The 23,613-nt window shown below is 43.6% G+C and overlaps 1 protein-coding gene across 1 annotated transcript in view; it reads left to right on the top strand.

Moving 5' to 3' along the window:
* DUOX2 (dual oxidase 2) overlaps positions 1–12,939 on the top strand; it is a 56,440-nt gene extending 43,501 nt beyond the window's left edge. Inside the window, exons 25-34 of the mRNA XM_087972740.1 lie at positions 53–283; positions 2,873–2,972; positions 3,376–3,425; positions 4,479–4,606; positions 4,899–5,052; positions 6,331–6,563; positions 6,821–6,979; positions 8,265–8,420; positions 10,162–10,290; positions 11,361–12,939. Coding sequence (XP_087828866.1) covers positions 53–283; positions 2,873–2,972; positions 3,376–3,425; positions 4,479–4,606; positions 4,899–5,052; positions 6,331–6,563; positions 6,821–6,979; positions 8,265–8,420; positions 10,162–10,290; positions 11,361–11,483 — 1,463 coding nt within the window. The 3' untranslated portion in view covers positions 11,484–12,939. The remainder of the gene's footprint in view (positions 1–52; positions 284–2,872; positions 2,973–3,375; positions 3,426–4,478; positions 4,607–4,898; positions 5,053–6,330; positions 6,564–6,820; positions 6,980–8,264; positions 8,421–10,161; positions 10,291–11,360) is intronic.
* Positions 12,940–23,613: the final 10,674 nt, after the last annotated feature.

Genomic DNA, 23,613 nt, shown 5'->3' with positions numbered 1-23,613 from the left:
CAAAATGAAGGGTTTCATCACAATTTCAGCACTCAATCCGTTTGCTTTGCAGATTATGGATTTGCGTCACCGCCCACCGGAATTGCTGACACTACCTTTGTGGGCATCTTGATCTCTCGGGGGGCTGGTGCCAGCATCTCCTTCATGTACTCCTTCATCTTACTCACCATGTGCCGGAACCTCATCACCTTCCTGCGAGAAACGTTCTTCAATCGCTACATCCCGTTTGATTCTGCTGTGGATTTCCACCGATGGATCGCCACCGCAGCTTTGATCTTCTCAGGTAGACCCAAACAGACAGAAACCGGTCGCATCTTTGACTAGGCGAACATTGCGATCCTTTGAAACGGTTTGTGGCACAAGCAGGCAATTACAGATAACAGATCATCAGAGTTAGAAAGGGACCTTGTAGGTCATCTGCCCAAACAGGAGACCCTACACCATTTCTGACAGATGGGAGTCCAATCTCTTCTTGAAAGTCTCAGGTGATGGCAGTCCCACAACTTCTGAAGGCAACTTCTGTTCAATTGTTCTGCCAGAAAATTTCTCCTTATTTCTAGGCTGAATCTCTACTTGATCAGTTTCCAGCCATTATTCCTCATCTGGTGCTTTAGAAAATAGCTTGACCACCTTCTCCTCTCTGTGGCAGCCCCTTAATTATTGGAAGACTGCTATCCTGTCTCCCCTGGTCCTTCTCTTTACTAGACTAGCCAGGCCCAGTTCCTGCAACCATTCTTTGTATGTTTTAATCTCCAGTCCCCTCATCCTCCTGGTTGCTCTTCTCTGCACTTTTTCTAGAGTCTCAACATCTTTTTTATACTGTGGTGACCAAAACTGGACGCAGGACTCTAGGTGTGGTCTCACTAAGGCTTTATTGAGTGGTATTAGTACCTCCCTTGATCTTGATTCCATGCAATTTAGGATTGCCTTAGCTTTTTTGGCTGCTGCTACACACAGCTGGCTCCTATTTAGCAGGTTGTCCTCTGAGACCCCAAGATCCCTCTCACAGTTACTGCTATTAAGATCTAATTAGATCTAACCTGGAATAGAATGGTGGTGATTGCTGAGATGAGAAACTCTAGGCACTCTCTGAACTGCAAATAGTCCTCAACTTGCAAACACAGTGGGGAACCAGAATTTCCATTGCTAAATTAAGTGAGTCAAACCCAACATTTGTTGCCAAGATTGTTAAACAAACCATTGCAGTTGTTAGGGGAACCACGTGACCCCAGGATGCTGCAACTATTCTCAATACATTCTTGTAGCCAAGCATCCAGATTTTGATACAAGACCGTGGTGATGTGGCAATAGTCACAAGTCAAGGACTCATCCTAAGCCTCTATTTTTAGTGTGGCTGTAAACTTTGGACGGTTGCTAAACAAATCATTGCAAGTCAAAAACCCAAATCAACTCCAATTTCTCACTGCTGCAACTGCTGCAATTTTGGCAATGCACAACCCAGAAAGTGTGCAAGGAAAATAATTTAACAGATTTAATAGATTAACAGAGTTGGAAGGGACCTTGTAGGTCATCTAGTCCAACCCCCCCTCCCAAGCAGGAGACCCTACACCATTTCTGACAGATGGCAGTCCAATCTCTTCTTGAAAGCCTCCGATGATGAAGTTCCCCCAACTTCCAAAGGCAACTTCTGTTCCATGGGTTGATTGTTCTCACTGTCAGAAAATTTCTCCTTATTTCCAGGTTGAATCTCCTCTGGATTAGTTTCAACCTTGCCTGGCCTTGACAACAGTAGTGGGAATCAACTCCAAAAAATCTGGTTTTTCCACTTAGGGGATTTTCTAGCAATCCGGACCAAAAAGGAACTGCCTAACATTTCCTCTTGCCAATCAAGGTTGATCATTCTAATAAAACCTGACATCAAGGAAATTACAAATGTAACACAAACATCAAAGATAGGCGTGGAATATTTGTATTTTTACAACTCTTGAACTTTGCCCAGTTCAAAGATGGATTTTTACAGCTTGGGTTCTCACCACTATGTCATGTTGCTATTTATGTATTCACTGTTTGGTGACATTGTTTTTTTATAGCCCTATATTGCCCATAGTTCCATGACAGGAAATGGTTATACTGCCGTTATAAGACATTCGAAATTGCAATTACCGTATATGCCGGCGTATAAGACGACCCGGCGTATAAGATGACCCCCAACATTTCCACTCAAAATATAGTTTGTTATATACTCGCCCCTCTTCCGCATGCCTTCCACTTTTGCACTTTTTTTTTTTTTGAGGCACTTTTGTCTACCGTGGAAACGAATCCCGTGAAGCTGAAAGGAGCAGCCAGCCTTCTCCCAGCTCCCAAGGAAACGAGGCTCGCACCGCCCGGGCTCCGCTGAGGTATCCGGCTGGGGCTGTCAGGAGTTGTTACCGCTGGCGCGGCTCCGCTGCGCTCCAGTCCGCGTTGCCTCGGGAAGGAAAGGCAAAAAGGAAGAGCCGCAGCGGCGCTTTGCAATGGCAGCAGCGGCTCCTGGTTTTGCCTTTCCCTTCCCGAGGCAACGCAGGACTGGAGCCGCGCGGAGCCGCGCCAGCGGTAACAACTCCTGACAGCCCCAGCCGGATACCTCAGCGGAGCTCGGGCGGCGAGCCTCTTCCTGGGAGCTGGGAGAAGGCTGGCTGCCCTTTCGGCTTCACGGATTCGCTTCCACGGTGCACAAAGTGCCTCAGCCGCGGGCAGCTGCAGTGCTTCCCAATTACTATTTGCCGGCGTATAAGATTTACCCGGCATATAAGACGACCCCCCCCAATTGGAGGCATCTTTTTCAGGGCAAAAAAGTCATCTTATACGCCGGCAAATACGGGTAAACCTGGTGACATGGATACCTAACTTCATTGTCTTGTGTTTCCTGCAGTTTTGCATACTTTGGGCCATGTTGTGAATGTCTACGTCTTTTCGGTGACCCCACTCAGCGTTTTGTCGTGTCTTTTCTCACACGTATTTATGAATGATGGGTGAGTAGAGAGTGCCCCTTTATGAACGTAAGAATGCAAATAACTACCTCTTAACCTCCAGGTGGCTGGAGAAAGAATGGAAACTAGAGAAAGAACTCTTAATTTAGAGGGAACTCCATGTAGTTTGAAAGTAGTGTAGCAATTGTACAGGCAGTGGTGGATTGAGCAAATTGAGCCACTTTATATTACTCAGAAACCCAGCATCCAACCAACTATGGCTTAACACAGGAGTCTCCAAACTCAGCAACTTTAAACCTTGTGGACTTCAACTCCCAGAATTCCCCAGCTAGCAGAAATCCACAAGTTTTAAAGTTGCCATGTTTGGAGATGCCCTGGCTTACCACAATGTATGAACCAGGTTACACTGTGGGTTGTTTTACTGAGAATTGTTTTTTCTTTACAGATCACAATTTCCTCCCAAATACTACTGGTGGTTTTTTGAGACAGTACCAGGTAAAATTCAAATATGAGAGGCTTTTGGTGATCTGACTGCAGTTAACATTTGGGGGGGGCTGAGTAGATGATGACCTGGGAAATAATGCAAGTGGCCAGATGGGAATTATTCACGTGGTCTGAACTCTGAAGGTGATGGGGGTAGAAACTGCGTGCTTGGTTTGTTGGTTTAATGCAAGGGTCTTGAAACTTGGCAAGTTTAAGACTTGTGGACTTTAACTCCCAGAATTTCTGAGCTAACATGACTGGAGGAGGAATTCTGGGAGTTGAAGTCCACAAGTCTTAAAGCTGTCAAGTTTGAAGACCCCTGGTCTAGTGTCAATCTTGGTCCTTGCTGATCTCCAAACAAGGAAGTGTTTTGGTCTTTTTGTTTCCTTTTTAGCTTTTTTGGATTGTCCTTTTTGAACCATCAATGCCTCTCTTTTGGAAGCTCTATAATATAAACAGAAAGCAAACCTAACATTGAAGATGTTACCTACTTGTGTAATAAAATGTCTGAAAGAAAACAATCATGCTCAGAGAAGACCAGGAACCAAAAAGTTCAAGTCTAAGCTACCAATATTCTCTTTTATTTGGCACTACTTGGACCAAGAGTCTTCAAGCTTGGCAAATTTTAAGGCTTGTGGATTTCAACTCCCAGAATTCCTGAGTGGAACATGACTGGAGGAGGAATTCTGGGAGTTGAAGTCCACAAGTCTTAAAGCTGTCAAGTTTAAAGACCCCTGGTTTAGTGCATTTAGAGTTTACATTAGCCTTTGAGTGCACCCTCAGCTCGGTTCTAAAGAAGTGACTTTGGGTAGAATGGAACATTGGAACTTCAAGCATTGGCATCTATTAAAAGCTGTGTTTGTGTCATAATGATGACCTCAGTATCAGGACATTGTGGCCCAAATGATGCAAATGAAGTATTTTGTGCTCTGCTGTGTCATCACTTGACCTATATAGAAAGCTTCAGGTTGTCCACCTCTGAAGTAGAAGGAAATAAGGCAAGACACCATCGTGTGTTCCTATACTTCAATTGACATTCCCTTGTTTTCTCCTGGTCTTCTGCAGGCATGACTGGAGTGCTATTACTGGTCATCCTTGCAATCATGTATGTATTTGCCACTCATTATTTCCGACGAATCAGCTTTCAAGGATTCTGGATCACCCATCATCTCTATGTGGTTCTCTACATTCTGGTAAGTGACGGTTAAAGCCTATGATAATTCAGAAATACAAATCGTCCATAGATGGAGGATGATGCATACCATTCATATATACCAGACATCTCCTAATTTGGCAACTTTAAGACTTGTGGAGTTCAAGTCCCAGAACTCCTCAGCAGGCCAGCAAAATTGAAGCAAATTTGTGGGATCCTGAGGACTTCCAAACTATCTTTAGATGCTTTCACTCTTTATGAGTCTATCAGAGAATAATTTCCTCCTTTCCGTTCATTATCATGGATTAAAATGATGCGTAATATATTTCCAGGTGATCATTCATGGCAGCTATGCTCTGGTCCAGCAGCCTCGCTTTCATATTTACTTCATTATCCCAGCGCTCATCTATGTAGCAGATAAACTTATCAGCCTTAGCAGAAAAAAGGTGGAAATCAGCGTCATTAAGGCTGAGCTGCTCCCTTCAGGTAATGTTTCTGTCCTGCATCCTCCTTCCTCCTCAACCCTACATGAAAGAGAGTATCTTCTACCCAGGAGTGGGATTCTACCAGTTTGCACCTATTCACTAGAACCGGTTGTTAACATTCTAAGCACTTCAGAGAACCGGTTGTTGGAAGAAATTTTTACTGGCCTAATCCTGTAAGGAAGGCAGGAAGGAAACATTCTGGTGTTGCTTACAGAAACTGCCTCTCCATTAACCCTTCTAACATTCTTGGCAGGACTAGACTTCCTGTCTCAGGAACTTCCCCCCCCCCTCTTTTCTTCTACTTTGCTTGTGTGGTGTGACCATTCAAAGTAACAATGGCACTGAAAAAAGTGACATGACCATTTTTCACGCTTACGACTGTTGCAGCATCCCCACAGTCATGAGAGGCCAGGCGTGCCGCAATGTGAGTGATGTTGAGTTGGTCATGCCCAGCCAATAACATGAGAACCAAGTCATGTCCAGCCAGTCACATGACCACCAAGCCATGCCCACCAACCAAGCCATACCCACAGAACCGATTGTTAAAAAATTTGAAAAAATTTAAAAAATTTGAATCCCACCCCTGAGCATACTCCCAACATGTGAACTCCAGAATTGTTATGAATGATCTTGCATCCTGGGAGATTATGAAACTTGAAGGCTATGTATCTAAACGATGCCCATTGAAGAAAGTTGATCCAAAGAGACTCACTAAGACCTGGAAGCCACATATGACCTGGAGAAGTATCTGGGTGGTCCAACATAGTCTTTACTGTTTGTAGCTTCTCAAAGATACCCCTCTGTCAAGGTCTTGGGATTTAAGAGCCGACCAGCAGTAAAGGTGACCAGATGTGGCTGATGTAATAAGAATGAATCAGCATAGCATGGGTATTTCCCTTTAAGACCAGGGATGGGTTCTACCCCTTTAAAAGGTGTTTATATAAAGGCAGTCATTAGAGGGTATCCTCTCTCCTTGTGTCCGGTATTTATTGCAGAGTTCTCGGCATAGAGAAGAAGCTTGATTGCTTGTAAGGTATTTTTCCTACCATGTATATGTCTGTATATAACTGTTGTATATAAACAAATGTCTAAGTCTCTGTGTGTTGTGTTTTGCTCCTGGGTTGTCTCATAACAGAAGTCAGACTGCAAATGCTCTGACACTCTCTAGTTTAGGTCTGCCTTATGTGTAACTTGCTTGTACCCGGATCGTTGTAGCTAGCATTGTTGACTTGACCTTTCATAGCAAATACTTAGGAATTCTTTTTTTTTCTTGATTCAGGGGTCACCAACCTGCAATTCCAGAGACCCCAAGACTTTGACTACAGGTCTGGACAATGGGTACGGATTGCATGTTTGTCTCTGGGGACCAATGAGTACCATCCTTTCACTCTGACATCTGCTCCCCATGAAGACCTGCTAAGCCTGCACATCCGAGCAGCTGGACCTTGGACAACTCGCCTGCGGGAACTCTACTCGCAAGAAAGCATTGCGGAAATTGGCAAATATCCCAAGGTAAAACTAGGTTTTCTTTTGCCTTGTTTTTCTCCTAGTGTCGATTTTAGTAGAGGATACACAGCCAACAAATATGGCTGATCAACATGAACCAAAACTTTTCTGGTTCCAACACAACTAACATTACTCTTCTTCCAACCTCCCACTCCTGTAAATAGTTTGTAAAAAATATAGAATCCAATCCTTGCTGTACTCAACCATCTGAACTCCATTGTCCAAGCCAACAAGCTTCATTCTTTACCCCCATTTCTTTGTAGCTCTATCTTGATGGCCCATTTGGAGAGGGACACCAGGAATGGAACAAATTTGAAGTGTCAGTCCTAGTGGGCGGTGGTATTGGAGTGACCCCCTTTGCCTCCATCCTTAAAGACCTTGTCTTCAAGTCTTCTGCTGGCTCCAGGATCCTATGTAAGAAGGTGAGACTGAACAAACAGAGGTGTGGTTGGCCTGCTGTACACCACTCACCTGCGATGGTGTCAGTGTCAATGTTTTTAAGTTGCATTAACAGAGGGATACAATCAAGATCAAGGGAGATACTAATACCACTCTATAAAGCCTTAGTAAGACCACACCTAGAGTACTGCTCCCAGTTTTGGTCACCACACTATAAAAAAGATGTTGAGACTCTAGAAAGAGTACAGAGAAGAGCAACCAGGATGATTAGGGGACTGGAGACTAAAACATATGAAGAATGGTTGCAGGAACTGGGCTTGGCTAGTCTAGTAAAGAGAAAGACCAGGGGAGACATGAGAACAGTCTTCCAATATTTGAGGGGCTGCTGCAGAGAGGAAGGGGTCAAGCTATTTTCTAAAGTGCCTGTAGGCCAGACAAGGAATAATGGATGGAAACTGAACAAGGAGAGATTCAACCTAGAAATAAGGAGAAACTTTCTGACAGTGAGAACAATCAACCAATGGAACAGAAGTTGCCTTCTGTGGGAGCTTCATCACTTGAGACTTTCAAGAAGAGATTGGACTGCCATTTGTCAGAAATGGTGTAAGGTTCACCGCTTGGGTGGAGCGTTGGACTAGATGACCTACAAAGTCCCTTCCAACTCTGATTATCTGTTATCAGTTTGTGTCAACATTGGGTGGTAGGACTTTTTAAATGAGGAATTGCATTACTTAAAGCAAATAGTGGAGTTGTAGACTTTGCTATATGTGCTTCATTTCACATTTCCTGACACTTACAGTTGGCTCATACAGCTGAATTAAAATTTACTTATGTTGTATTTCCACTTTTTGACAATTCTTCAATTTTGGGGGGCGGGGGAATACAAAAGAGCAAACCCTAGAATGGTGTCTCTCAAATCTTAGCAACTTTAAGAAGGGTGGACTTCAACTCCTAGAATTCCCCAATCAGCATGGTTGGCTTGGGAATTCTGGGAGTTGAAGTACACCCATCTAAAAGCTGCCAAACACCTGCATTAGAGGAAAGAGCACAACCTAAAATAAGGTTTAATCATGTTAAAATAACCTGCAGAACTTATATTGGAGACAATTGTTTACAAACATAGACAATTTGGGCAAAAGGATATACACTGAGGCATGTTGTACATGGAAATGAGTATACATTTTCATGGAATATATTTTTTTGAAAATAGAATTCACATTTTGATACAAAACATGGGCAGAACAATTCCACTATTGATAAATTATGGGCATTATAAGCATCTTTCGGCCTTTTTCTTGTTCTTCCCAGATCTACTTCATTTGGGTCACCCGGACACAGCGGCAGTTTGAGTGGGTGGCCGACATTATCCGGGAAGTGGAGGAGAATGATAAACGTGACCTGGTCTCCGTCCACATCTACATCACCCAGCTGGCTGAGAAGTTCGATCTGCGCACCACCATGCTAGTAAGTCCCTCCCCTCCACCATGCAATTTACTTGGGGTTCTATATCTAGGCGCCTTCAAGAAATAAAAAGTCAAAAGGTCAAGTTCTCATCTATTAACCTGAAGTGCTAGTAGCAAAAAGTACAGCGATTGAGTTTTGTCCAAGTAGACCATCTGCCAGTTCTTTTTTTTTTTAATAAGGAGATGCGTGCCTCGATGTGAGTGATATTGAGTTGGCCACGCCCAGCCAATAACATGACCACCAAGCCATGTCCACCTGGTCACATGACCACCAAGCCACACCCACCACCTAAGCCACACCCACAGAACCGGATGTTAAAAATTTGAATCCCACCCCTGGATAGTACCCATGAGTCTAGTTCCGTGATGGCGAAGCTATGGCATGCATGCCACAGGTGGCACGCAGAGCCATTTGTGCGGGCACGCGAGCCCCAGGCAAACTTACCTGAACTGTGCATGCACACGCCTCCCAGCTTTTGGGGGGCTCCTGTGCCGAAAATTGTGCTCTTGCTCGCACTCGCTCGTGTGCCAGCACTCAGAAGGCAATGTGTGCAGGGGGCCCCCACGCCCCTTGTGCATGCGTGCATGATTCCCCCTCTGCTGCCCCTTTACCTGCACTGATTTTCGGACCTTTTTCAGCCTCCCAGAAGCTCGAGGGAAGCCTCTGCAGCCTTTGGAGGCCAGAAAAACAGGCCCGTTTCATCAGTTCCTGTATTTCCTGAACTACCAGAAGTGATGAAACGGCTGAAAAAGGCCCGAAAATCAGATGAGAGTATGCGCGATGCGTATGCGCAATGCAGGTAAGGGGGGGATCATGCACCCATGCGCAGGAGGCATGGGGCCCCCGCACACATTGCCTTCTGGGTGCTGGCACATGAGTGAGCATGAGCAAGCACACAATTTTCAGCACAGGAGACCAAAAAGGCATTAAGAGTTGTTAACCTAATCCTACGTAGCTTCTTCTCTGGTAATATCACACTACTAACTAGAGCATACAAAACATTTGCTAGACCTATACTTGAATACAGCTCATCAGTCGGAACCCATATCATGTATCTGATATTAACACAATTGAGAAAGTCCAGAAATATTTCACAAGAGTTCTCTACTCATTGCAGAATACCTTATGCCACCAGACTTGAAACTCTAGACCTAGAAAACCTACAATTACGCCGCCTTCCGTCCGATCTAAGTATAGTATATAAAATCATACATTGCAATGTCCTACCTGTCAATGAATACTTCAGCTTCAACCATAACAACACAAGAGCACACAATAGATACAAACTCAAGGTAAACCGCACCAAATTCAATTGCAGGAAATACGACTTCAGCAACAGAGAGGTCAATGTCTGGAATACTCTACCTGACTCTGCGGTTTCTTCCCCAACCCCCAAAAACTTTAACTTTAGACTGTCTACTATTGACCTCACCCCTTTCCTAAGAGGTCTGCAGGGGGCGTGCATAAGCGCACCAACGTGCCTACCGTCCCTGTCCTATTGTTTATTTTTATTTTTCTTATATGTATCCATCTCATGTATTCAAAACTATGTTTATACTTATACCTGTTATCTGGTAAGCAATTGACAAATGAAATAAATAAATACATAAAAATAAAATAAATAAATAAATAAATAAGGTTAGCCACCACTGGCCTAGTTCCACATTGAGAATCGATAACTTCATGGTGACCGGATTAGGCCCGACTGCTCTGTTCTAATGATCGGTTGATCTCTTTCCAGTACATCTGTGAACGTCACTTCCAGAAGGTTCTCAATCGAAGCTTGTTCACCGGCCTGCGTTCCATCACCCACTTTGGACGGCCACCATTTGTGCCCTTTTTCTGCTCCTTGCAAGAGGTCCATCCAGAGGTCAGTAAATATTTAATTTTTTATTTAAAAAAGAGCAACTTTTACCCAAAAACAGCCAAGGCAGGCAGGCAGATTGAGTTGCTCACAGAATCACAGATTCACTTAGAGATCTATCTATCTGCAATCTGCTACCTGAGTCTCCACTGAAAAATAGAAGCTTCAGTCCTAAGGAAGGTTCAGTTCTGCTTTTAGATTAGTTAAAAATCAAGAAATCCTAAGATTTCCTGCTTTCTAGCTAATCTAAATCTCCCGGCACAGCAGAACAGCTGATGGTCAGGGGAACAAAAAAGGAAAAATAGCAACTTAGCTGGCAAGTTTGATGGCGCACATACCAAGTAAAGGGTGAGTGGGTTGGGAGGGGCAGGGCCAGCCAGTGGTACAATTTGCCAGTTCTCCAAACTGGGTAGAATCATAACAACTGGTTCTATAGAACTGGTCCGACCAGGTAGAATCCCACCCCTGGATCTCGTCCATGGGGCCACCCTGGGAACAGCAAGGGACTGGCTCACAGTGCCTCTGCCAGAGAAAAGGGAGTTTAGGAGGGCCGCCCGTGGCCCTCCAAAACTCTGTTTTCTCTGGCAGATGGTTGCAGGAGGCCGTTGCAGCTAAAAACGGAGCTTGGGAGCCCGCTTTCACTGGTAAAGCACTCGGGCCACCACAGGTGCCCCCCCGACAAAAGTGATGTCGAGCTGGCCACACCTACCCCCAGTCCCCTCCCTCAGGTCAAACACAACCCTGATGTGTCCCTCAATGAAATCAAGTTTGACACCCCCTGCTCTACTCGATCACTGTTTTTCAAACTTAGCAACTTTAATATAAGTGGACTTCATCTCCCAGAATTCCCCGGCCATCACGTTGGCCGAGGGATTCTGGGGCTTCAACATGATGGCTGAGGAATTCTGGGAGATGAAGTCCACTTATATTAAAGTTGTGCCAAGTTCGAAAAACACTGGTCTGGATGTCAATGCAGGGGAAAATTTTTAATTATTTCCCTCACTTATTTTATTTTGCATCTCTGTGGTTCTGAGCCCCCCCGCCTTTTTTTTTTTTTTTTTGCTTTTTGTTTTCAGGTACGGAAAATTGGTGTTTTCAGCTGTGGCCCACCTGGCATGACCAAGAACGTGGAGAAGGCATGTCAGAAAATCAACAAGCGGGACCAAGCTCACTTTATACATCACTATGAGAATTTTTAGTTATTCACTTTCGAAGACTCGGTTGCGCTTTGCAAGTGTGTAGTTAGAGGTCACTGCTGGCTATGTTCCTTCCTTTCTCTCAATGGGGAAAGGAGGGGAAAACTGCCTCATTTTCAACAAGGTCTTGGACGATATCTTTTAGATGTTCAGAAAGCCATACTTTTTGTCTTGTCCAGAACTTTACTTGAGGTCTCACAGTTGACAATTATAATCAAGAGCCCATGCTTGGATTATTCTCCTGGAAGAATAATCTGAACCACTACAAAACAGAGTGATATGATATTATTAACACTAAGGCAGCCCTTTTGTTACAAGTGCAGACTGGTTCAGAATTAACAGGTGACTAAACAGCCTAGATTACACCTTTGTAACACTCCTTGTCAATTATTTATTCAACAATCCTTAATTCACTCCGACAATTATAGTCCCTAAATTGGACAGAGATGAGTTATTCTTCCCTTAACCCAATTTAACCTCGCTGTTTATCATGTTAAGCTTCAACAGTGTCTTGTACCTTGAGTTCAAGTAACATGTGTGGACCTGTTGGATTTACCTCTGATTTTACAGGTGACATTGGCCACAGAGAAGTAGCCATGATAGATAGATAATTATAAACATAGAGTGGAAAATCTTATATAGAAGCTAGATCAAATAAACGATACCCAGCATGCTGGCTGGGGAATTCTAGGAGTTGCGATCCACATATCTTAAAAGTCTATGGAGATTCTCAGTCATCCAGGTGTCACAATTGTCCCAAGAGGCAAATGGACTTTCTTTGTTTTTCTTTGAAGACAATTCGCTTCTTATCCAAGAAGCTTCTTCAGTTCTTCCGAAGAAGAGACTTCTTAGATGAGAAGTGGAACATCTTCAAGTAAAAACAAAGAAAGTCCAGTTGCTTCTTGAAAAAAACACCTTTGGCACATCTTAAAGTGTTTGAGGTTGAAAAACATGACTCCAGATGATTGTTTCTTCAAGTCTACAGATTCCCACTCACATACCAACCAAGTTTAACCCTGCTTAGATCAAACGATACAGTAGATCTAATTTTTCTCTCTCTCTCTTCTACCTTTCCGAAAGGTTCTTTTTGTGAAAGGAGGGGGGGGGAAATGGGGAGGTTGCATGTGTTGTATCGCCACACTATAAAACGCTGAGGATGCAGTAGGGGTTTATATACACTGAAGTTTAATGCAGACACCCACTCAGAAAATATAGCTACTAATGTAGATTAGAACTTGACCGCTGTCATGCTATAGATCGCTGAAGGTGGTAGAAATTAAAACATCAGAGAATTCTTTATGGAGCAAACTCTTCATGGAGCAAGTTCTTGATGGATTTTTCTAAAGCTTGGTTGATTCCCTTAAGATTTGTTTCGCTCACTTTGGTTTAGCTGACGGAGCGCATTAATTGTATGTATGTTTGTATGCAGGGCTTATATTAAAGATTTGTTTCAACTGAAGCGTCTCTTCTCTTGAATCCATTTTTGTTAGGAGTCTCCATTTATTCTGTAAAATCTACTAGCCATTTTGGTTGGTTTTTTTTCAACTGTTGGGAATGAATGAGATTCTCCCCAATGTTTGAATGTCACCCACTCTACTGGTGTTCCAAAGAATCATGAAGATCTGGTTCTTTGTCCAGCCCTTGGCAAGTATGCTGGTCAAGGAACTCTGGAAAATCCTGCCAAGATTGAGAAGTACTGGACTACACTGAAGATTAAAAGCTTCCAGGGGGATAATGATATATCTATATACTGTATATAAAAGTGAAATGCCACTCACGCATCATCACAAAATCTTCAGAACTGTAAAGCCTACAGACTTGAAATTTGGCACGTATGTTCCTCTTGGCTTCTAGGTGCTCACTAAGAAAGGATTTTTCAAAATGACCATCAGAACATTAGTATTTCCTGTATTATTATTATTAACATGCTCTGATGCTAAGGAGTTCTACTCCCCCTCCCCACCTGAAAAGAAATCTGTGCTAAATGCAAAACACAACCAGAGGAGAGGAGTTTCGGTTTTAGTTTCACAGCACCAAGCAGCTTTAGTACAGAACAGTTGAGCTAAGCCACGCCAAGGCTCCTTGCTGTCTCCTTCTTGCTCACACAGCAAATACTGTTTCAGTTTCCAAACAGCCCTCAATTACTGAACTCCTCAACTCTCTCCTCAAATGTCATGCAAAGATACACATGTTTAAATTGGTTATGAGAACCTGTCTGCTGTAGTGGTTAAAGGCCTGGGCTAGAAATATTCTTCTCCTGGTTCCATGCATCTGGGCTGGAAAAAACCAGGCCATCTTACCACTCATCTATTCTACCCAAGAGCAAGGAAATAGTAAACATTCTCCAACGTTCTTCCTTTGAAACCTCTTGCAAGACCTGCCTCAGCGTGAGCCTCTAAGAAAGAAGATCCTTAACTGTGTTTGTTGAGAAAGGTATAATTTACTAGAGGTGAAATATAGTGGTGCAAAGCCAGAACTGAAATCCGCTGGCCAAAATCCCCAGGTCTAACTTCCCTTTCCTTGGGTACCTCCTTATTCTGTCCCCCTCGAACCCAATGTCCAATCAAGTTCAAAGAAGATGTTTTAGGAACAGTGGCTTCAACTGTAGGTTGGTATGCAGCTGTATTCCCTTCCCAGGTGGTCAACTTTGAACCCACATCTCAGGGAGATGCAAAGAAAACATTTTTTGTTTTCCCTGAATCCTCTCCTCTCCCATCTAGTCTGCCTAGAGTTCATGGCAGTCCGGCACTGGGCCATAGCAAAAGACAAGTGTGAAGTGGCAGCTGACACTTCTGGAGCTTTGGTCAATCCACCGCCCCTGAAACGGGTCCCCTCCCTGGCCAGGACATCTGCCCAATCACTCCTGTGGGCTCTTTGCTGAAGTCAGCTGCTCCCTCTTTCAGCTGATGCCCACTTAGATGACTCTGAACAAAGTCACTTCATAAGCCTGGAGGCTTTTTGCAAGGAGGCAAAGCTATCATTATGGTCTAGTCTGGACAAATACGGGCTCTTGGTGCAGAGCAACTCACAGTTGAGCTGTTCCTACTGGGCTCTGCAGAAAGACACCAAATCAGCTCCCAGTAATCCTTTCAAATCTACAAGGTTAGACTAAGGACTGAGAAGGGGCGGTTGGGTGGTTTCACACACAAGATTTGCGACTTGACTTGTCATCCAAAGATGGGACAGGAAGATCCCTTCCACTGTGATTTATAGCCCCCAAAAAAGGAAGCCCCATAAGCATAGCGCCACATTGGAAAGCGAAGCGTGGAGTCACAACTGAAAGAAATGCAGCAATCCTGCTTTTCACTTTGGAAAATGGAGCAGTTCTTACAAGCTGGTGGCATAGGACTAGATCTGGATTCATACTCAGTTGTCTGGGTCTCTTGTAAAGAGGCCTGGTCTGGGGTGAAGATGAGACGTGGAAAATTTGGGAGAATTTGGGGAAGTATCTTTCAACAATATCCAGAAAGCAGATTGAAACTTTTTAAAGTTCCTCCTCTGGTCACAGTTTCTTCATAAAGCCAAATATGTCCTTCCTGTATTTAAGTTCAATGTAGGTCTATATTTGCATTGTGGCCATATGAATGAACTCTTACCAATGTCATGCAAATCCTTTTTAGCCTGTGACGTTTTCCTACAACCCAACGTAAGTCAACTAGAGTCATAGATAAGAGGTTTGTAATGGTAGGTGGGAAAGATATTGCTCCCAAACCAGAAAGAAATCTTAATGTTTGGGTGAAATATCTGATGCCAGGAGGATGGATAGGATGGGTGGGTGGGTGGATGATTGGATGGATGGATGATAGATGGATGCATGGATATGATGGTTGGATGGATGGATGGGTGGGTGAGTGGGTGGGTGGGTGAATATGATGATTGGATGGATGGATATGATGGATGGATGGATGGATATGATGATTGGATGGATGGATATGATGATTGGATGTATGTATATGATGGATGAATAGTGAATATGATGATTGGGTCAATGGATGGATATGATGGATGGATGAATATGATGATTGGGTCGATGGATGGATATGGATGGATGGGTGGATAGATAGATGATGGATGGATGGAGATGATGTTGGATGAATTGGATAGATATGATGGTTGGACGGGTGAATATGATGATTGGATGGATGGATATGATGGATGGACTGATGGATGGATAGATGGATGGATGGATGGATGATGGATGGATGGATGGAGATGATGATTGGAATAATTGGATAGATATGATGGTTGCACAGGTGAACATGATGATTGGATGGATAGATTGGATGGATGGATGGAAAAGAAACAGAGATAATTTATATTTTGCCTTTCTCTGGCAAAGGCAGCTAAGAACAAAATACATATCAGAAGCAGATAAAAGGAACTGATTAAGTCATCATTCAGCCACATGAAAGCAACTTAGAAGGCCAACCCAACTGCCTCCTGAGGGGTCCATTGGGCAGCTGCACCAGCTCAAGCCTGGTGTAGATACTCAAGTAGGTGACACATAAATGATTTGGGGCTGCAGGCTGTCCTACTCCATATCATCATCACCCAACATGCCTTTGAGGACCTGTTTAGCATTCCCTCCCAACTTATTTTTTTCTCTTTTTTTCCACTGGCATGAACTACTCTCAGTAGCAGCTTCTGGTGTTCAACATTCTTCAACTGAGTTGGAAACGTTATGATAGGATATGAATGCATGTGAAGTCAAAGCCAATTGAAAAGAGTTGGTCTTTTTCTGTGATGTTACTATTTACTACAAGGAAGACTGGAGTTATTTGCATATAGAGAGTTGTTATTAATAGACTTACTGCCCTTTCTGCATAAATCATGGGTTCAGTGACATTTATTGAGAGGATATTGATTCCTACTTATCAGAGAGAAAACAATGAATAGGGCTGGGTTTATTTATTTTGTCTCAAGCAAAACACTTATAATGAACTGCCCGAGTATACACCCAAATTTGCATACGTGTTTGGCAAACCTCACTATGTGAGACATAGAGATAAACTCTCTTACGGGTGTTTTCTTTCTGCAGAAAAGTGAATCGTTGTGTTTCTTCTTTTAAAAGGTTGTTTTGCTTTTAGGACAGGAGTCTCCAACCTTGGCAACTTTAAGCCGGGTGGACTTTAGCTTTGCTGGCTGGGGAATTCTGGGAGTTGAAGTCCGCCAGGCTTAAAGTTGCCAAGGTTGGAGGCCCCCATTTTAGAAGGTTGGAAGTATTTGAAGCAATATTGGGAGGACGATATGGAAAGACCAGCGTCCAGCCAGCCTATTTTGCCTCAGAAGATGCTAACCACAATTGCTGGTTAAACATCAGGAGATCTTGTGGATCCAGGAGATCACTAAAGCCTGAATTCCAACACTGTCCAACATTGGGAAGAGTGTTTGTGAGGTTCTCAAAATATCAAAAGTGGGTTCCTTGCTAAGCAAGACACTTGTTAAGTTAGTTTTGCTCCATTTTATGACCTTTCCTGCACCATTGATAAGTGAATCGCCAAAGCTGATACCTTAGGAACATGGTTGTTAAGTGAATCTGGCTTCTCCATGAAGTTTGCTGGTCCAAAGGTCACAAAAGGGGATCACAGACATGATCCCAGGACACTGCAACTGTCATAACTACATGCCAGTTACCAAGCAACTGAATAGAATAGAATAGAATAGAATAGAATAGAATAGAATAGAATAGAATAGAATAGAATAGAATAGAATAGAATTCTTTATTGGCCAAGTGTGATTGGACACACAATTTGTCTTGGTGAAAATGCTCTCAGTGTACATAAAAGAAAAGATTCATTCAAAGATTCAAGAGTCAAGAATCATCAGGTACAACACTTAATGATAGTCATAGGGAACAATAAGTAATCAAATCATACCAGGAAACAGTCAATATAAATCATAAGGATACAAGCGACAAAGTTAGTCCTACAGTCACAAGTGGGAGGGGATGGGTGATAAGGAGTGATGAGAAGATTAATAGTGATAGTATTGCAGACTTAGTAAATAGTTGGACAGCGTTGAGGGAATTATTTGTTTAGCAGAGTGATGGCGTTCAGGGAAAAACTGTCCTTGTGTCTAGTTGTTCTGGTGTGCAGGGCTCTGTAGCGTCGTTTTGAGGGAAGGAATTGAAACAGTTTATGTCCGGGATGTGAGGGGTCTGTAAATATTTTCACAGCCCTCTTTTTTATTCATGTAGTATGCAGGTCCTCGATTGAAGGCAGGTGGGTAGTAATTGTTTTTTCTGCAGTCCTAATTACTCTCTGGAGTCTGTGTCTGTCCTGTTGGGTTGCAGAATCAAACCAGATAGTGATAGAGGTGCAGATGTTAGACTCAATAATTCCTCTGTAGAACTGGATCAGCAGCTCCTTGGGCAGTTTGAGCTTCCTGAGTTGGCGCAGAAAGAACATTCTTTGTTGTGCTTTTTTGATGACGTTTTTGATGTTAGGTGTCCATTTTAGGTCATGTGATATTGTAGAACCTAGAAATTTGAAGGTCTCTACCGTTGATACTGTGTTGTCTAGTATTGTAAGAGGTGGTAGTATGGGAGGATTTCTTCTAAAGTCTACCACCATTTCTACAGTTTTGAGTGTGTTCAGTTCCAGATTGTTCCGGGTACACCGCGAGGCAAGTTGTATAACCTTTACAATTTTTGATTACATGACCAGGGGGATGTTGCAACAATCGTAAGTGTGAAAAATTGGTTCTAAGTCACTTTTTCAGTGCTGTTGTAACTTTGGTCACTAAACCAACATGGTTGTAAGTCGAGGATTCCATGTCCACAGAAGGTTGGATTGAGACTTGAATTGTGCTTGCAGCAATTGCTGTCTATGTTGTTGCACACCTCATACCTCAATCTCACGGCAGAAAAGTCTTGCACATTCCCCCCCAAAAATTATTCCTGTTCCATAACACAAATGGAAGATATCAGCCGATTCTGACAGGTTCTGGAGAACCGATAGCAGAAATTTTGAGTAGTTTGGAGAACCGGCAAATCCCACCTCTAACTGGTTCTGCCCCCATCTATTCTCTACCTCCCATTGAGTCCCAGCTGATCGGCTGGGTCTTCTTTGGTTGCCCTGCCAAGGGAGAACGGAGCAGGAAAGCAGGCTAGTGGGATGGGGAGGGAATGGGATTTTGCAGAAACCCTCCCCTGCCATGTCCACCAAGCCACACCCACCAAGCCACACCCACCAAGCCACACCACGTCCACCAAGCCACCAAGCCACGCCCACAGAATTGGTAGTAAAAAAATTTGAATCCCACCACTGGATCTAAACACCATTTGTGGGTTCCAGCCCTTGTGGGAAGGAACACATCCGTCTAAGGCAGAGGTCTCCAACCTTGGCAACTTTAAGACTTGTGGACTTCAATTCCCAGAATTCTTCAGCCAGCATAGCTGGCTGGAGTATTCTGGGAGTTGAAGTCCACAAGTCTTAAAGTTGCCAAGGTTGGAGACCTCTGCTCTAAGGCAAATCACAACAGTAGTAAAGGAAACCTTCATTAATTTGTGAAATCGTTTATTCACAGCCAGAAAATCTAGGCTCCGGTTCTCCCTAGGCCTGGAAGCTTCCTGGTGACCTCAGGCCAGTCTTTTTTTGGAAATTAGAAGCTCTTGAGGGAACACCCATTATGTCATGCTAAGTTACAAGCTGATTGCACAATTCTGCCAAACTTGGAATTTCCCGTTTGCATTTTTTGAAAGCCCTTTTGCATCTTATGCTCTGAGGAAAGTCAAACAAGGAAACTGGTGGCTTTACAAGAAATTGTCAAAGTCCAACACTGAAATAAGTAACTCTAATGAAATGCGGCGGACGATCCCTGCAAGACTTAGCAGTGGAATAAAACAGCCCCCAAGGGCACCCAAGTTATCTTGTTGGGCTAGATTTTTCAACAAGTGCAACAAGCACGGAAGCAATGCCTTGAACCCAACCTCCTAATTTCTTTTCAGAGCCAGGATTCTGCCCACAACTATGAAAAAACAAAATTAGTCAGTCTTTGAACTACAGAGGAACTCCAACGTTGACCTTGCAAATGTAGCCAAGATTCTAGCGTTTCCTTAGAACAGAGTTTCCCCATTTTGACCCCCTTGAAGAGGTGTGAAATTGGCATTAAAAGTCCACCCATCTTCACTAAAGAAGGTAGGGTTTTGCCGAGATTCTAAGTATTTCTTTACGAGAGTGGTTCCTGAGCTTGGCGTCTTAGTTGTGTGAAATTGGCATGAAAGTCCACCCATTAAGAGCTGTGGTTCGAATGCTGCACTGCAGGCTATTTCTGCTGACTGCCGGCTGCCAGACGTTCAGCAGTTCAATTCTTACAGGCTCAAGGTTGATTTCGATCCTTCTGAGGTGGGTAAAATGAGGACCCAGATTGTTGAGGGCAAGAGGCTGACTCTGTAAACTGCTTAGAGAGGGCTGTAAAAGCCCTGGGAAGCGGTATATAAGTCTAAGTGCTATTGCTATCTTCCTTCCTTCCTTCTTTCTCAGTGGTTAGAATGCAATATTGCAGGCTAACTCTGCCCACTGCTATGAGTTCAATTCTCACCGGCTCAAGGTTGACTCAGCCTTCCATCCTTCCAAGGTGGGTAAAATGAGGACCCAGATTGTTGGGGGCAGATATGCTGATTCTGTAAACTGCTTAGAGAGGGCTGGAAAGCACTGTGAACGGCATATAAGTCTAAGCACTATTGCTATTGGCTTTCCTTCCTTCCTTCCTTCCTTTCCTCCCTCCCTCCCTCCCAATGGTTAGAATGCAATATTGCAGGCTAATTCTGCCCACTGCCATGAGTTCAATTCTCACTGGTTCAAGGTTGACTCAGCCTTCCATCCTTCCGAAGTCAGAAAAATGAGGACCTGGATTTTTGGGGGCAAGAGGCTGACTCTGTAAACCACTTAGAGTGGGCTGTAAAGTACTGTGAAGCGGGATATAAGTGCTATTGCTAGCTTCATTCATGAATGTAGGGTGTTGCCAAGAATCTTAGCATTTCCTTAGAAGTGTTTCCCAATCTTGGCCACTTGAAGATGTGTGAAGTTGACATCAAAGTTCACCCAGCGTCAAATGGCCAAGATCAGGAAGCGCTGCCTTACATATTCAAAGCCAGGTAGAGGCTCAACCTAGAAGATAATTCTGACCACAGATTTAAGGCTTTAAAAATGACTAAATCAAGCAGCTTAAATATATACAAGAACTGAAGTACTAATCAACGCAGGTCCGGAATGGGGGTGTTGTCAATCTGCAGATTATGTGGCCTAGCTGGAAAGGTGTCATTGGGCAGGTTTCAAGGTCTCTATCCTTGTTACAGGTACCACCGAAAAGGATGATGTGATGCAGACATGTCTCTTCTGCTTCCCCCACCCCTCCAAGCAGAAATCCTGTGCCTTGATTGGGGTTTTAGAACCTTCAATTATTCGCTGTATTGCTGATAAAACTCTTCTTCCTCTTCTACTAAATAAATGTGCAGGGTCCAAAAATATATAAATATACTTTACATAAGTCTAGTTCAGGGGTCTTCAAACTTGACAGCTGGTGGACTTCCAACTCCCAGAATTCCTCCTTCGATCATGTTAGCTCATGAATTCTGGGAGTTGAAGTCCACCAGTCTTAAATGTGCCAAGTTTGAAGACCCTTGGTTTAGTTTAATGAAAAGAAGAACTAGGGGTAACATGATAGTAGTGTTCCAACAGCTAAGGAGTTGCCACTGCTTAGAAGGGGTCAATCTATCCTTCAAAGCACCTGAAGGCAGGACAAGAAGCAATGGATGGAAACTAGTCAAGGAGAGAAGCAACCTAGAACCAGGGGGTGGGATTCAAATTTTTTAACAACCGGCTAAGTTGGTGGGTGTGGCTTGGTGGTCATGTGACTGGGTGGACATGGCTTGGTGGTCATGTTATTAGCTGGGCATGGCCAACTCAATATCACTCACATCGAGGCACGCATCTCCTCGCCTGGCCTCTCATGACTGTGGGGATGCTGCAACAGTCGTAAGTGTGAAAAATGGTCATAAGTCACTTTTTTCAGTGCCATTGTAACTTTGAATGGTCATTCCACATGAGCAAAGTACCAGCAAAGAAGGGGAAAAAATCTCCAGAGAAGTTCCTGAGACAGGAAGTCTAGTCTTGCCAAGTATGTAATAAGGGTTAACGGAGAGGCAGTTCCTGTAAGCAACACCAGAATGTTTCCTTCCTGCCTTCCTTACAGGATTAGGCCAGTAAAAATTTCTTCTAACAGCTGGTTCTCCAAACTGCTTAGAATGTTAACAACCGGTTCTAGCGAATCGGTGCGAACTGGTAGAATCCCACCCCTGACCTGGAACTAATTTCCTGACAGTGAGAACAATTAAACAGTGGAAGGACTTGTCCCCAGAAATTGTGGGTGCTCCAACACTAGAGGTTTTGAAAAACAGATTGTACAACCATTTGTCTGAAATGATATAGGGTTTCCTGCCTAAGCAGGGGGTTGGACTAGAAGACCTCCAAGGTCCCTTCCAACTCTTGTTATTCTATTATTCTTATTAAGGGATTTATAAATTGGAATCTTGTGACCGAATAAATACACAGCAATGTGTATTTTATAGAAGCCTGGTTATCAGGAGGGGAAAAAACCTTGGAAATACTGAAGCGTTACCTTTAAAGGTTTAGATTAGAACACTTCCTTATTTGCAAATATTGCTGAAAATGTGGTTATTGCAAGCAGGACCATCCCACCTTATACAGAGGCGAACAGTGCCTCAAATGGCAGAGACCAGAATGGGAATAAAGTGGTAGGGGGGAAAAAAGCATTTTATTTCCTTGAATTCTCAAACACCTTAGCATCAGCTTGCAGAGCAACCAACCCGTGAAAGAGTTTGAGCCATTTCAACAGACTTAACAAAATCAACTTTCTCCTTTTATTTGCTCAGGCTCAGGCAACATAATTTTTAACTAGGAAGAGCAAACTTTATGCACCAGGGCCTCAAGGGTGAAAGTTCTCCCTGGGGTTATCATATTAGCCTCCTAGGGAAAGATCCAGGACGTGAGTCGGTGCCAATGGTCCAACAGGAACGTTGTCCTTCCAAATTAAAGTTCTCCACCTGGACCACTTGTCTACATGCCACAAGGAGATGTGGCTTTGTGCCTTTGGGCCACATCGCACAAGGGTAGGTATGGCTTTACAAGGAAGTAGCTCTTGTTCTAACAGTAAGGGGTAAAGTCATCCCTGTGGGTTACAACACCAGGATGTTCTGGTACAATAATTTGCTGAAGAACTGAGTACCAGCGCAACCAGGATGCTCTTTCCACATACAAATATATATTCCACAAATATACATCCATAAAGCAGTTAGGGCTAGAAGAGGTATACTAATGCCATTGTTCAAGGAACTAGTGGTAGCTAATGGTATGATGGTTCACCAGGAGATACGGAGGTACGATGGAAGGTTTCTAGCATCCCTTACCATTGTATGAGAAAAGGAAGGATAGATTAAACAGGGAGCAGAGAAAGGATTAGGGGGGAGAGGGAAGGAAGGAAGGGAGGAAAGGGAGGGAGGAGTGAAGGAACGATTGGGGGAGAGGAAAGGAAGGGAGAGGGAGAAAGGAAGTATTAAAGGGGGAACAAAGGAAGGATTGGGGAGAGGAAAGGGAGGGAGGAGTGAAGGAACGATTGGGGGAGAGGAAAGGAAGGGAGAGGGAGCGAAGGAACAATTGGAGGAGAGGGAAGGAAGGGAGGGAGGGAGGGAGGGAGGGAGGGAGGAAGGAAGGAAGGAAGGAAGGAAGGAAGGAAGGAAGGAAGGAAGGAAGGAAGGAAGGAAGGAAGGAAGGAAGGAAGGAAGGAAAGATTTCTTCAGATGGAATGGAGAATTGATAGCCCTACTTTCTGTGCCATTTATTCACGCTTTAGATAATCTTACAAGATTATAGTCCAAAACTCCCAGCAGATGTTTATAGGTATATTGTATATTGTCTCCATGTAAATTGGGTCTAGATCGAACTTCATACTAACTCCTGCAGGAACTTCTGAACTGATAGGAAGAGTGTGTCGTAGCTTCAAAGTCTGCAAGCAGTGGATCAGAACGATCACGAAGGACTCTTTTCTCAAATTCTGAATGGATCCTGATGGACCAAACACATCCACGTTTACCAAATGAGCATGCTAAGGTGGA

Source organism: Notechis scutatus, chromosome 11 (assembly GCF_049901735.1).
Source record: "Notechis scutatus isolate UNSWTSFEM ecotype Mainland chromosome 11, rNotScu1.2, whole genome shotgun sequence".
In the NCBI taxonomy this organism is placed as follows: Eukaryota; Metazoa; Chordata; class Lepidosauria; order Squamata; family Elapidae; genus Notechis; species Notechis scutatus.
Note: the sequence above shows the minus strand (reverse complement) of the source record. Positions and strands in the feature narration are given on the sequence as shown.